At 44.9% G+C, this 14,554-nt stretch overlaps 1 protein-coding gene across 1 annotated transcript; it reads right to left on the reverse strand.

The window, feature by feature from the left end:
* Nucleotides 1–10,368: 10,368 nt before the first annotated feature.
* GADD45A (growth arrest and DNA damage inducible alpha) lies at nucleotides 10,369–13,628 on the reverse strand. Its single transcript, XM_027536943.1, has 4 exons — nucleotides 13,214–13,628; nucleotides 12,591–12,692; nucleotides 12,107–12,344; nucleotides 10,369–11,047 (listed from the first exon to the last, which is right to left on the reverse strand). Exons 1-4 carry the CDS (start codon nucleotides 13,255–13,257, stop codon nucleotides 10,934–10,936), a joined length of 498 nt encoding a protein of 165 aa, XP_027392744.1. The 5' UTR covers nucleotides 13,258–13,628; the 3' UTR covers nucleotides 10,369–10,933.
* Nucleotides 13,629–14,554: the final 926 nt, after the last annotated feature.

Genomic DNA, 14,554 nt, shown 5'->3' on the forward strand with positions numbered 1-14,554 from the left:
GGCTCTCTCTGAGCTGGTCTCCATCTACCTTTTTAGTCTACCTTTCTCCACTCCTTCCTTAACACTTAATCCTCTAGCAAACACCACAGACTAAAAGAGTCCCTCGTGCACAGCATTTTTCTCCCCTGACTCGCTTTTAACCATGCTTCAAGACTCAGGTCAAGCATCACCCTTTCCTGGAAGGCTTCCTCACCACCACCACCACCCTAAACACACACACAGCGCATGCCCAGACTTGCCAGGCCACCACACCACCTTGAAAATTCTGTGTCTGTCAGCTCCTACATGGACTGCAGATCGAAACCGCACCACAATCATCTTTCTATAGCAAGTTCCAGCACAGAACTTGGCACATGGCATGCATTCAACCTTTGATTTTGAACAGAAACTGCTCTGCTTTGATAATCCTAATGAGTGATAAAGGACCAAATTAAGTTAATGGAAATGGAGAGGAGAAACTAGATTAGTGGAAATTAACATAATTTAATTGGATGATGCCTTTTCACAGTCTGTTGTGTAGTTTACTGGGGGGAGGTGCTTTCTTTTTCACTGAAGTCACCCTCTAATTTGCAAACATAGAATAATGATACAAAATACATACATACATAGGAAATTACTCACCGGTGGGAGATGTAGTTATCATTAGGGCACATATATTCAGTATCTCCAGGAACTGAGCCAAGTGCTCTCTATGCATTTTTAATGAGCATTGTTTTGTTTAATCCCCACAAACAAACCAATTGTTTGTGGGGATTAAAACACAAACAAACCAATGATATAAGCTTTGCTTATTTTCCCACTTTCTGGGAGAAATCACTGAGGTTGAGAGAAGTTACACTACCTTTCACAAGTCCTAGCTGGGATCCAAGACTCAAGCTCAGGTCTTTCTGGCTATAAAAGCCTATTGTCGAATGCTTCCCTGGTGGCTCAGTGGTAAAGAATCTTCCTGTTAATGCAGAAGACACAGGTTTGATCCCTGGTCTGGAAAGATCACACTCAACCCAGAGCAACTAAGCCCATGCACCACAGCTGTTGAGCCTGTGCTGTAGAGCCTATGCAGAGAAGGCAATGGCAACCCACTCCAGTACTCTTGCCTGGAAAATCCCATGGATGGAGGTGCCTGGTAGGCTGCAGTCCATGGGGTCCTTAGGAGTCAGTCATGACTGAGCGACTTCACTTTCACTTTTCACTTTCATGCATTGGAGAAGGAAATGCCAACCCACTTCAGTATTCTTGCCTGGAGAATCCCAGGGACGGGGGAGCCTGGTGGGCTGCCGTCTATAGGGTCTCACAGAGTCGGACACAACTGAAGGGACTTAGCAGCAGCAGCTAGAACCTGTGAGCCACAATTACTGAAGCCTATGCACATCAGAGCCAGACATCCTGGAATGTGAAGTCAAGTGGGCCTTAGAAAGCATCACTATGAACAAAGCTAGTGGAGGTGATGGAATTCCAGTTGAGCTATTTCAAATCCTGAAAGATGATGCTGTGAAAGTGCTGCACTCAATATGCCAGCAAATTTGGAAAACTCAGCAGTGGCCACAGGACTGGAAAAGGTCAGTTTTCATTCCAATCCCAAAGAAAGGCAATGACAAAGAATGCTCAAACTACCGCACAATTGTACTCATCTCACACGCTAGTAAAGCAATGCTCAAAATTCTCCAAGCCAGGCTTCAGCAACCATGAACTTCCTGATGTTCAAGCTGGTTTTAGAAAAGGCAGAGGAACAAGAGATCAAATTGCCAACATCCGCTGGATCATGGAAAAAGCAAGAGAGTTCCAGGAAAACATCTATTTCTGCTTTATTGACTATGCCAAAGCCTTTGACTGTGTGGATCACCATAAACTGTGGAAAATTCTGAAAGAGATGGGAATACCAGACCACCTGACCTGCCTCTTGAGAAACCTATATGCAGGTCAGGAAGCAACAGTTAGAACTGGACATGGAACAACAGACTGCTTCCAAATAGGAAAAGGAGTACATCAAGGCTGTATATTGTCACCCTGCTTATTTAACTTATATGCAGAGTACATCATGAGAAACGCTGGACTGGAAGAAGCACAAGCTGGAATCAAGATTGCCGGGAGAAATATCAATAACCTCAGATATGCAGATGACACCACCCTTATGGCAGAAAGTGAAGAGGAACTCAAAAGCTCTTGATGAAAGTGAAAGAAGAGAGTGAAAAGTTTGGCTTAAAACTCAACATTCAGAAAACAAAGATCATGGCATCTGGTCCCATCACTTCATGGGAAATAGATGGGGAAACAGTGGAAACAGTGTCAGACTTTATTTTTTTGGGCTCCAAAATCACTGCAGATGGTGACTGCAGCCATGAAATTAAAAGACACTTACTCCTTGGAAGGAAAGTTATGACCAACCTAGATAGCATGTTCAAAAGCAGAGACATTACTTTGCCAACAAAGGTCCATCTAGTCAAGGCTATGGTTTTTCCTGTGGTCGTGTATGGATGTGAGAGTTGGACTGTGAAGAAAGCTGAGTGCCAAAGAGTTGATGCTTTTGAACTGTGGTGTTGGAGAAGACTCTTGAGAGTCCCTTGGACTGCAAGGAAATCCAACCACTCCATTCTAAAGGAGATAAGCCCTGGGTATTCTTTGGAAGGAATGACAGAGAATGAGATGGCTGGAAGGCATCACCAACTCAATGGACGTGAGTTTGAGTGAACTCCGGGAGTTGGTGATGGACAGGTAGGCCAGGCATGCTGCGATTCATGGGGTCACAAAGAGTCAGACACAACTGAGCAACTGAACTGATGCACATCAGAGCCATGCTCCGCACGGCAATGAGAAGCCTGTGCATCTCAACTAGAAAACAGCCCTCGCTCAACACAACTAGAGAAAACCCATGCGCAGCAACAAAGAACCAGCATAGCCAAAAATAAATTTTTGAAAAGCCTATTGTTTTAACTGCTATACTCTTATTCTTGATCATTTGCCAGCTCTGTCCAGTTATACAAAGAAGCCCAAAATGAAATCAGAAGGCTCTTCTCCAGGTGAACCTTTTATCAGAGTGATTATTTTGATACTGTGGTGATGTAATCATGTGTTAAGTGGTGATGGTAGGAAAGTTTGCTGCTTTTCTGCATAAGTTCTCAGACACTTAATTGTAGAAGATATATTAGCATAAAGTACCCAGGGACACAAAAGTCACTTCTCCCATGAGGAGGTTCTAGGATGAAAGACAAAAATTCTTAGAATTCTCTCCTGGTTTTGTCCCCTTTAGTTTTCCTGGGGCTCTGTCCCACTTAGTGGATAAGTAAAAGATTAGATCCAATTAGTTTCAGCCTCCCCTAGGCTAACCTGTGCTGTCTGGCTGGCCTTTAAGAGACAGTTTAGAATAGAATTTTGATTTTCCCTTTCCTCGCCATGTGGCTTTAGAAGAGTCTCTTGACCTCTGAGCCTCAGGAGCTTTGGCAAGGAACCAAATGGAGTAATAAATGTGAAATCACGTTATAAGCCAGAAAGTACTTAACAGATATAAGAAAAATAGGAACTCTACTCACTTTCCGAGCACCTTACCTTATGCCTGACGTTGAGCAGTCTTCTGTACAAGAGCTTGTCTTTACAATGCTGTCAACTTCTTGTCTTGTCCAAGTGCCCAGCCCTGTGTCTGGTGCATAACAGGTCTGCTGTTCTCTCAATTCAAGGAAACCCTAAGGGCCAACCTGTCCGTGGACCATCCCACCTTTTGTAGTTCTTTTCCTCAGTGCTCAGTTGTATATGACTCTTTGCAACTCCATGACTGTAGCCCACCAGGCTCCTCCGTCCGTGGAATATTTTCCAGAGAAGAATACTGAAACGGACTCCAGGGGATCTTCCCAACCCAGAGATAGAACCTGCAGCTCCTGCATTGGTAGGCAGATTCTTGATAGAACCGTACCACCTGTGAAGCCCTAGTTCTTTGAACTAGTACAGAATAATAAACTAGTAAATTTTAACTCTGTCCACAGGCAGCAAATTGCTCTGGTTATACCTCTTCCCTGAGAGTCTCTTTAATCTTTGCAGAGAAACCTATGTCCCTCAGCTCCTGGGGGGCTGACATCAGAGAGACTGATCCGATGAAAGCTGCCCCGCTCCCACCCACTCCCCCAAGATTTGTAAAGCGTGATTCTACTGAGTTTCAGGTGGAAGAACTCCAAGAAAGCATGCAATGTTTGTCAAACTGCCCTGCTAATAAGAACTACCTGAAGTACTTGTTAAAAAAAATAAATTCTGAGCCTTTCCCAGCCCCATTTAATCTGAAGCTCTTGGGAAAGGGTCTTAGAGCTGTATTTTTAACATACAGCCCTAGGTCTTCATTGTCTATTGGAAAATGTGAGAAATTCTGGAGGACAAATCCCTTATCTTTACACAAGAAGAATCTGAGCCCCAGAATGAGAGGTATTTGTCACGGGGGGAGGGTGAGTGAAGGGTGGACCCCACATGCCTAAAAGGATTAGGAAGGGAAACCTAAGTGAGTCCAGGAGGCTTAAATTGACAATAGGCAAGGGCAAAGTCTGTAGCAAACTGGGAATCCTTGTCTAAAATGGAGGAGCCTCCCTCAGCTGCAGCCAATTGCTACCATGCAGACTGTGGGCCCACTGTTGCCACAATTAGCAAACTTCCAAGAGACAATAGAAATAAAGATTTTTCTAAGAAATTTCTTCATGTATAAATGTTGACAACTTAAAAAAATATATGTTTTTAAACAACGTGTAGGCCAAATTTCTCTTAGCTACCAGTTTCCAGGGGCTTCTCTCATGGCTGAGTGGTAAAGAACCCACCTGCCAATGCAGGAGACATGGGTTGGGAAGATGCCCTGGAAAAGAAAATGGCAACCCATTCCAGTGTTCTCGCCTGGAAAATTCCACAGAAAGAGGAGCCTGGTGGGCAACAGTCCATGGAGTTGCAAAGAGTCAGACACTACTGAGCACAAAACCAAAACAACAAATCCCTATGTGAGGGTTGTGGCTGTCCCAGAAACTCACCCCAAATGTGCTTCAAATATACCCTCCAGAGCTACAGCTCCTCTAGAGGAACAAGTGTCCCTTCACCATCCCCTGGCCAGTTTCTTCATCCTTTGGGTCTGACTCGATCTTCCCAACTTTCCCGGCCCCCCAAGAACACTTAAGCCTTGAACACAGCACATTGTCACTGATGGCCCTGCATCACAGGTGTCAGTCTTTTACACTAAACTGCACATATTCTTAAAGACAAAGACCTTGTTTTTACACTTTTGCAGCCTTGGGACTTAGTGCCCAGGGCATGACGGGCTTTCAGAAAATAGCATTAAAGAAGTGAATGTGTTGATATTGATTTCCTTATTTGATAATAAACTTTCTAAGGACAAGCGCTACCTCTTAGAGGCTACCTCTGTCTATTCTCTGCAGTACCTAGCAGAATTATAATCAATATTCAATCAGTTAAGTAATTTGTGTGGTTTGCAAAATACGATGCTAACTTCTGATCAAAGAACTCACAACCTTTTTCTGCAAGTCATCCTCATGTGCCCTCCAGAAATTTCTACCCCTTGAATTCTCATAGCAGTTCTCTGGGTGCTTCTGCTTTGGATTTTATCTGTTGATGTTTGTGTCTCATTACTTCACTAGGCTGGGAACTCTTTGAGGTCAGAGTAGGTTTCTGATTTTTCTTTTGTAGACTTCAATATAACCAGCATAGCCCTTGCTCATAATAAGCACTCAAACAAGATGAGACTGTTGGATGGCTTCATCGACTCAATGGATGTAAGTTTAAACAAACTCTAGGAGATAGTGAAGGACAAGGAAGCCTGCCATGCTACAGGTCATGGGGTCTCAAAGAGTCGGACATGACTGAGTGACTGAACAACAACAAAATTCTTTCTTCGTGATCTTCATGAATACAACCTTTTTACACAGTTTCTTATGTTTATTGTGCTGTGTGCTAAGTCTCTTCAGTCATATCCAACTCTATAGACTGAAGCCTGCTAGGCTCCTCTGTCCATGGGATTTTTTAGGCAAAAACACTGGAGTGGGTTGCCACCCCCTTCTCCAGGGGATCTTCCTGGCCCAGGAATCAAACCCGCATCTCCTGCATTGCAGGCAGATTCTTAACCGCTGGGCCACTGGGGGAATCCTGATGTTTATCTAAGGATTGTTTAAAAGGAAAAAAAAAAAAAAGATTCAGTTCTGTTTGAGGGACACTATTGTCGTGTCGTGTCATGAATTCGCTCAGTTGTGTCCTACTCTTTGCAACCCCGTGGACTGTAACCCACCAGGCTCCTCCCTCCATGGGATTCTCCAGGCAAGAGTACTGCAGTGGGTTGCCATTTCCTTTTCCAGGGAATCTTCCCAACCCAGGGATTGAACCCGGGTCTCCTGCATTCCAGGCAGATGCTTTAACCTCTGAGCCACCAGGGAAGCCCCCACCTCCCAACCTGGTGTTAAATCATGCCATTGAGAGTTTTATTCATTTAAAGGAACCACATCTCACTGCTTGCAGCCTTCTACCAAATCTCAAAGAATAAAATTGAACCCATATAGTTGAAAATTGAGGAAACAATGATTTTATAAGGGTTATAGTAAGGCATCTCAAAACATGCTTTGACAATACTTCCAATTAACAATATACAAACAGCTCTTTCCTAGCCATGACACTTTCTTCATTTGGGAAGTAAAATATTTATTATGGGAGATTACTTACCTTCATGAGTCCTTTCATTATAGAAATTTAATTTACTGAGGGCCTTGATGAACTGCAGGAGGGAGGAGTCAATACTATTTATGACACTGAGGTAAAGTTGCCAGTGGGAAAAGTAGGTATTTTCCACAAACAACACATCTTAGAAAGAGAAGGGGATTTCTGTCCCCTCTGTAACATTTCCACCTACTTGCAATAAGCAGGGTTCAGTTCAGTTCAGTTCAGTTCAGTCACTCAGTCGTGTCCGACTCTTTGCGACCCCATGAATCACAGCATGCAAGGCCTCCCTGTCCATCACAAACTCCCAGAGTTCACTCAGACTCACGTCCATCGAGTCAGTGATGCCATCCAGCCATCTCATCCTCTGTCGTCCCCTTCTCCTCCTGCCCCCAATCCCTCCCAGCATCAGGGTCTTTTCCAATAGTCAACTCTTCGCATGAGGTGGCCAAAGTACCAGAGTTTCAGCTTCAGCATCATTCCCTCCAAAGAAATCCCAGGGCTGATCTCCTTCAGAATGGACTGGTTGGATCTCCTTGCAGTCCAAGGGGCTCTCAAGAGTCTTCTCCAACACCACAGTTCAAAAGCATCAATTCTTCGGCGCTCAGCCTTCTTCACAGACCAACTCTCACATCCATACACGACCACAGGAAAAACCATAGCCTTGACTAGATGGACCTTTGTTGGCAAAGTAATGTCTCTGCTTTTGAATATGCTATCTAGGTTGGTCATAACTTTCCTTCCAAGGAGTAAGTGTCTTTTAATTTCATGGCTGCAGTCACCATCTGCAGTGATTTTGGAGCCCAGAAAAATAAAATCTGACACTGTTTCCACTGTTTCCCCATCTACTTCCCATGAAGTGATGGGACCAGATGCCATGATCTTTGTTTTCTGAATGTTGAGCTTTAAGCCAACTTTTTCACTCTCCACTTTCACTTTCATCAAGAGGCTTTTGAGTTCCTCTTCACTTTCTGCCATAAGGGTGGTGTCATCTGCATATGTGAGGTTATTGATATTTCTCCTGGCAATCTTGATTCCAGCTTGTGTTTCTTCCAGTCCAGCGTTTCTCATGATGTACTCTGCATAGAAGTTAAATAAGCAGGGTGATAATATACAGCATTGACGTACTGCTTTTCCTATTTGGAACCCGTCTGTTGTTCCATGTCCAGTTCTAACTGTTGCTTCCTGACCTGCATACAGATTTCTCAAGAGGCAGGTCAGGTGGTCTGGTATTCCCATCTCTTTCAGAATTTTCCACAGTTTATTGTGATCCACACAGTCAAAGGCTTTGGCATAGTCAATAAAGCAGAAATAGATGTTTTTTCTGGATCTCTCTTGCTTTTTCCATGAACCAGCGGATGTTGGCAATTTGATCTGTGATTCCTCTGCCTTTTCTAAAACCAGCTTGAACATCAGGAAGTTCACGGTTCACGTATTGCTGAAGCCTGGCTTGGAGAATTTTGAGCATTACTTTACTAGCATGTGAGATGAGTGCAATTGTATGGTAGTTTGAGCATTCTTTGGCATTGCCTTTCTTTGGGATTGGAATGAAAACTGACCTTTCCCAGTCCTGTGGCCACTGGGTTAATGGTATTTAAAGCAACAACTGAAAAATACTAGCAACATTTAGAGGCAGAATCTGCCCCGGTAATTGCATACTTGTTTACAATTAACTCAATTGTTTCAGAGTGGATTTTTCAATGCCCTGTTACTTTTGTGTTATGCTCAATCAGGAACGAATAACAACTGTTAAAACTTAAACACCGAAACTTCAAAATCCGGTGATTTGTCGGGATTTTTCTGAAAGCAAACAACTTCAAGGATGCACACTACCACTTTCATATCTCTCAGCACTATGAAATAAGAATTCACATTCAAGACACTTTTCTTTAAATATGTATGTTATAAGCATCAGATTTTTCTGATACCTTAGAAGTTTTCCTATTGCCATCGCCCCAGTTTCAGTAATAGACACTGTATTGACACCTATCAGGTGCCAGGTGGCTTGCATTCATTATTTGTAAATCAGAGTCAGACACACTGAGTGACTAAGAACATACATAAGCTGCTCCTCCCCACTCTGCCTTCCTAGTTTAATTTACTCGTCTTTGCAGGAGGGTCTTTAATCAAGTAGTTTTGGGAAAGAACTAGAAGTATTTTTACTTAATGGGAAGGAAAAAAACCTGTTTAAAACTCACTGCTTTCCATCTTCTGATATTGTAAAAGACAACTATTAAATAGCAGTTACGTTTTGGATCATGCACTAGCTTAAGTAAGATACAAGCCTAAACAAGGACTAAAACTCCACATTTCTGGTAGATGTGGAAAAACAGAAACTTAATTGCAAGGTGAAGGGCTCATGTGCCTGTTATTCCTAAGATATGCAGAAACTTGGTGCTTTTTGTAACTGTTAGCTGGCACATCTCTCCTCTGATTTCTACTTTTTCCTGATTGTATGTAGTCATGACAAGGGTGGGAGACAGATGGCCAGGGAGCCATGGGGTGTTTTGGGGGAGGGTATAGTTTGAGAAGTAGGCAAAGAAAAATCCTGTGAACCAAAGCTATATTAGGCCTCTCCTCAGTAGGCATTTTTGCTTTCTTTGGCTGTATGTCCAGAAGATTGTTGCAGTTAATTATCAAGTGACTGTTCCAAGTATAAGATGACTGTTCTGCTAAAGCCTTTCATTTCTTTTGCTCTTTTCTTCCCTCTCCCATCTAATTTAGCCAAACCCCTCAGAACCACAGCACGCATGTTCAGCTGAAAGGCACACAGCTCTAGAAAGAGAATAATGGCACCAGAATCTTCAGCAGGCCACTTCCCTGCTTCCTGAATGTGCTTCTGCAAAATGCACAGCCTTGGACGGTTGCGGTCACTTTCCAATTGGCCTTCTCACCTATGGCAGCTTATCCAATAACCCGTCTTTCAGTGCCCAACGTTATCTTCCTGAAACACTGATCACGTCACTCCCTGCGTGAAGGCGTCTGCAGACTAGCCAAAGTTTACAGAAGAAAGCCCAAATGCTAAGGGTGACATGGAATGCCATTCCCAGTCTGGGCCTAATCCCCACCTACCTTTCAGCCTTATCTCTCCCTTATCTTTCTATGCCAGAGGCACACACAGAATCACTCTTGTTTCCCTGAACAGGTTTTGGTCTTTTAGGCCTCCACACCTTCCCAGAAACTAGTGCTGCTGCTAGCAATATCCTTTTCCTGTTTTAAGATCCAAATAAAATGATCTCTTCCCAGGAAAAACTTCACTGGTCTTGCAGGTAGGTCTTTGGTGACTCCCTCCCCTCTGCTTCTGTAACATGTTGCATATAATCTTATTATAGTACTAGTTATCATTTAACTGTATTTATCCATGTTTTGCAAGTGCAATTTCCCACACCACTTTTCCCTAACTCCAAACCAACTCCTAAATCACTTTTGTTTTTCTGACTTTTGGTGTAGGGTAGAGCAGGGCATGCCTAAAATGCCCACTAAATAAATAAAAACCAATATCATGCCATGTTCAGCCCAAATGTTTTGAGTAGAAAAATATTTTATATACATACATACACACACATCTATATATACAGATGCACATATAATATATATACATGATTTCACATGGGTTTTAATTTTTCCATATTGGAAAAAAAAACTTGTTTAAAATAAAGTACAAGTTAAAAGAAACAAAAGCACACATTAAGAAATGATGCAATTATTCCATACCAGTTTATTGTAGGTATTGTGTTTCAAAAAATTTATAGCATAAATAACCTTTCATGTCATAAAATAACTTAGTACAATTTATAATAAAACTTTGAGAATATCTCATCAAAATACAATAAAATATGGTTTTAAAATATGATTAACCTTTTTTTTTTTTTAAACTTGAGGGCATAAAAACCAAAATTACCCAAACTATGGCTGCACATTTAAACTTTAACAAAGCATATTTGGTTTATTTAAATGTAACTCAACCATCCTAAATTAATACATAGTTTTGTTTTCCTTCCTGCATGGTTCTTTGTAATTTCTGTTCCTTTTAACTTGTATTTCTGTTTCCACACAGCTTCCTTCTTCATTTTCACCTCTTTCCATCTGCAAAGTCATCTATCGCCGGGCTCCCAGAACATGTAGTTGAACTCACTCAGCCCCTTGACATCAGTTTCTGTAATCCTTGCATCAGTGTAGGGAGTAACTGCTTGAGTAACTACAAAGGTATTTCAAAACTTCAGTGCAATTTGGTTCAGTTATTTTCATTCAGATGCCATCACCGTTCAGGGAGATTAATCACTGGAACCCACTGATCCATGTAGCGACTTTCCCGGCAAAAACAAATAAGTTGACTTAAGGCAGGATCCTTCCACTGTGATGAATGCGGATTCTGGGAACAAATTTAGAAAAAATAAAATTATTATTTTTTAAAAAATCAGACTTTGCTACTAATTACAACACTTCTGAGGGGAAGACGCTTGAACATTCTATACTTTGGCTGTGTGACAGACCACTTAAAACCATTAAAAATTTTTTTCCAGGTAGTTGGGTTTCCTGCAAAATCGTTAAGGGTAATTCTCTACGAAGCTATACTCTGCAAAGTCTGAATACATGCAACTAACTGAGTCATATATATGTTTTCATATTTATTCAGTTTTTGCATGAGAGTATTATTCAATAGGCTTGTCCTACCAAACTTGTACCTTGGTGGACACCTGAGAAATACTTCCATGCTGGGCTACCAGGACTTTAGAGCTGCAGAGCAGTTAACTAAAACTGCCACCTGTTATCCTCCCAAAAGAGAGAGTAGTATTTTTCAGGAGAAGCAAAATAATGAGGCTGCCACTTAAGGAGATCAAAGTGTCCCAAAATGTAAAAGACAAAACAATCACATTTACCTTTGTAAACACAAGTTATCTACCTTTCAAAGGTTTTTATGGGGGCAAGGGGACATTTAAAAAACTGCAAGACCACAAAGAAAAAATTTCCACTCTATCCCCTTAATGTATTTCTAGGGAATTAATGAGGTCTGTCTCCTACACCATTTCTATTTTTAGCTCTGACTGGCAGAGAATGAAGCTGACTCCTTAATGAGGGTGAGCCAGGAATTTATTTGGCTTTATCTAATCTGCCCTGCTAAAGGAATTAGTCACGGGAGGTAGTGCAGATGTAGGTAGGGAGTAGCTGGACTGACAATGCTGACTCATAAGGATCTCTTCCGCTTCTGGCAGCCTCCAACGTGCTTAGACACGTTCTGTCCCAGAGAAAATCCCCATGATGAAACTAGCACATCTCGGCTGAAAGTCCAGCCACACGCTTTAATGGGGCAAAGGCTACAGTCTCTTAACCCTCGCCCATTTTAGATCTGGAGTCAGGAGACTCTCAGCCCTCACGAACTTCCTGCCAGGACTCTAACCTCGAGCTGCCCGCAAGTTCCCTTCTCCCTTACCGTCACCAGCACGCAGTGCAGGTCCGGGGGCTGCTCTGCGCCCTCGCTGGCCGCGGGGCCCGCATCGGTCTCCAGGAGCAAGAGTTCGGCCAGCCGGCCCGGGTTGCTGACACGCAGGATGTCGATATCATTCTCACAGCAGAATGCCTGGATCAGGGTGAAGTGGATCTGCAGAGCCACGTCCCTGTCGTCGTCTTCGTCCGCCGCCAGCAGGCACAGCACCACGTTATCCGGGTCGCTGAGGGCAGGGAACGAACGGGCTGGTGAGCCCAAAGGCAAGACCCGCCGCGTGGCAGCCTGCACCCCCGCCCAGGTGCCAGGGGTCGCGCCCGGGTCCTCTCACTCCCCCTGGGACAAGTAGCCACAGGACAGATGGAACGCGGCAGGAAGTGGCGCTGCAGGGCGAGGGGAGACCGGTGAAAGCGACCTTCTCTGGCTGGGGCGAACAGGAGAACCAAGAGGGTCACGCGAGGGCTCCACTTACACGTTGAGCAGCTTGGCCGCCTCGTACACCCCGACGGTGATGGTGCGCTGACTCAGGGCTTTGCTGAGCACTTCCTCGAGGGCATCCCCCACCTTATCCATCCTACACGCGGGAAGAGGCAAGGGGATCCGTCACACTAAGCCCCTCCGGGTAGTCACCGCCTCCTCGCCCTGCACCGCGACCCTCCATACCGAGGGCACGCGCAACAGCGGCCCTCGACCTTTTGCAAATCCAGGATTCCCTGGGATATCATCCCCTTCGCCCCATAACCCTTACGCCCAGAGGCCCGGCATCCTGTGAGCAGCCCCGAGTGACATCCGCCACCCTTTCCAGAGTGCACTGCTAGTCCTTGGCGCTGGGTGCAGCCACAGGCTGTCGGCCGCAAGAGCCGCACGGGCAGGGACGGTCACGTCTGCCCTTTGCAAAGCCTCGAGGGGCTCGACCGGCGTGCGGGGTACGCTCTTCCCGTCCACGCACGCCTCCGGAGTGTTCCAGAGGAAGAAAGGCGGGATAGGAGGTACCCGCTGCAAACTTTGAACCACTTGCTCCCCATTAACCTTGCATAGCCCGGCAGTGCGCGCAGGAGACAAGCAGAGTTTAGGCAGAGGCTCTGGCCGACTTACCTTTCGGTCTTTTGCTCTCCAGCCGAGAATTCCTCCAAAGTCATATTGCAACTGCAGGTCGCCCACAGAGAGAGAGCGGCGTGCGGGCTGCTCCTGCCACCGCCGGCGCGCGGGCGCCTGCTTTCCACACTCCCTCGCAGGCTCCTCCAGCGCCCGCCGCCACCGCGCCGTCCGCCCCTCCCGCCCCGCTCGCTCGCTGGCTCACTAGTCGGCTCTCAGCAGCCCACTCGCCACCGACCGCGACACTAACACCACAGCTGCCTCACAGCCACTGAAGGACAAAGGCCCCGCTCCCAGGAGTTATCCTGCCAAGCCCCAGCCAACCACCATCCTCTTCATTTGCATACGCGCAGCCATTGGGCTATGCAAACCAGCCTGTTCAGACAATTTGACCTCAGCTCCAGGAACCAGGCGGAGAGGAGCGGAAGAGGGAGGGGCCAGGAGGAAAAAGAGCCTAGGGGGCGGGGGCGGGGGCGGGGGCGGGGGCGGGGGCGGGGTTGGGGTTCCGAGCCTACTCTCACCCCGTAGGCGCGGCGGGTAGGGGAGGAGATCTTTGTAGCGGGGCGGGGAGAGAAGGGTGTCTTCAGCTTGGGCTGGAGCTGGCTGCCAAGTGTTTTTCTTGTTGGTGCACTTTTTTTTTTAATTGTCATTCCAAGTCTTTTGTTTTGGGGGGCTGCTATTAACATCTATTTTCAGGGTTAATCCACCCAAGTCTAGTAATTATTAGTACGCAGGTTATATAAAAAGAGTGTATCCAGACCTCTGGGGCAAAGTTTACCTCAGAAGTGTTGTTTATGTAAGTCTAAGCAAAGCTGCTTATTAGTAGTAGTATTATTTCGGTGCCCTGATGGCTGGTTTGATTTATTTTTGGAAACTTGCAAGGGTTGGAAGCTGAAAAAAGAAAAATCAACACATTTGTGTTTGGTGGTGGCAGGAAACCAAGTTGGAATCTTTTACACAGAAAGCAGAAAGACTTCCCACCTGCCCAGGGTAACTGTGGAAAACCGAGTTCAGGAGGAGCTGGTTACCACATGTATAACCATTTTATCCTAGCCTCACAACCCCAATTCACCTTTCTCAGCCTTTCCCAAAGAAGGATCCTTCTGCAGGGCACCAGCTAAGAGACAAATGTCTGACACCCACACAAGCCACACATCTAAACTCAAAATGCTCTGCATATGCTCTCAGCTTCCTTTCATAAGGCAAGTATGTCACTACCTTCCACAGGGGGCCTATGATCTCACTGTGAATTATTGATGTTAGTTGCTGAATCATGAAGTTGCAGCTATAGGTCCTTTTAGTCATAGGCTAAAATTTCACCTTTGAGATAATGGCAATCTG

This window comes from Bos indicus x Bos taurus, chromosome 3 (assembly GCF_003369695.1).
Source record: "Bos indicus x Bos taurus breed Angus x Brahman F1 hybrid chromosome 3, Bos_hybrid_MaternalHap_v2.0, whole genome shotgun sequence".
Lineage (NCBI taxonomy): Eukaryota > Metazoa > Chordata > Mammalia > Artiodactyla > Bovidae > Bos > Bos indicus x Bos taurus.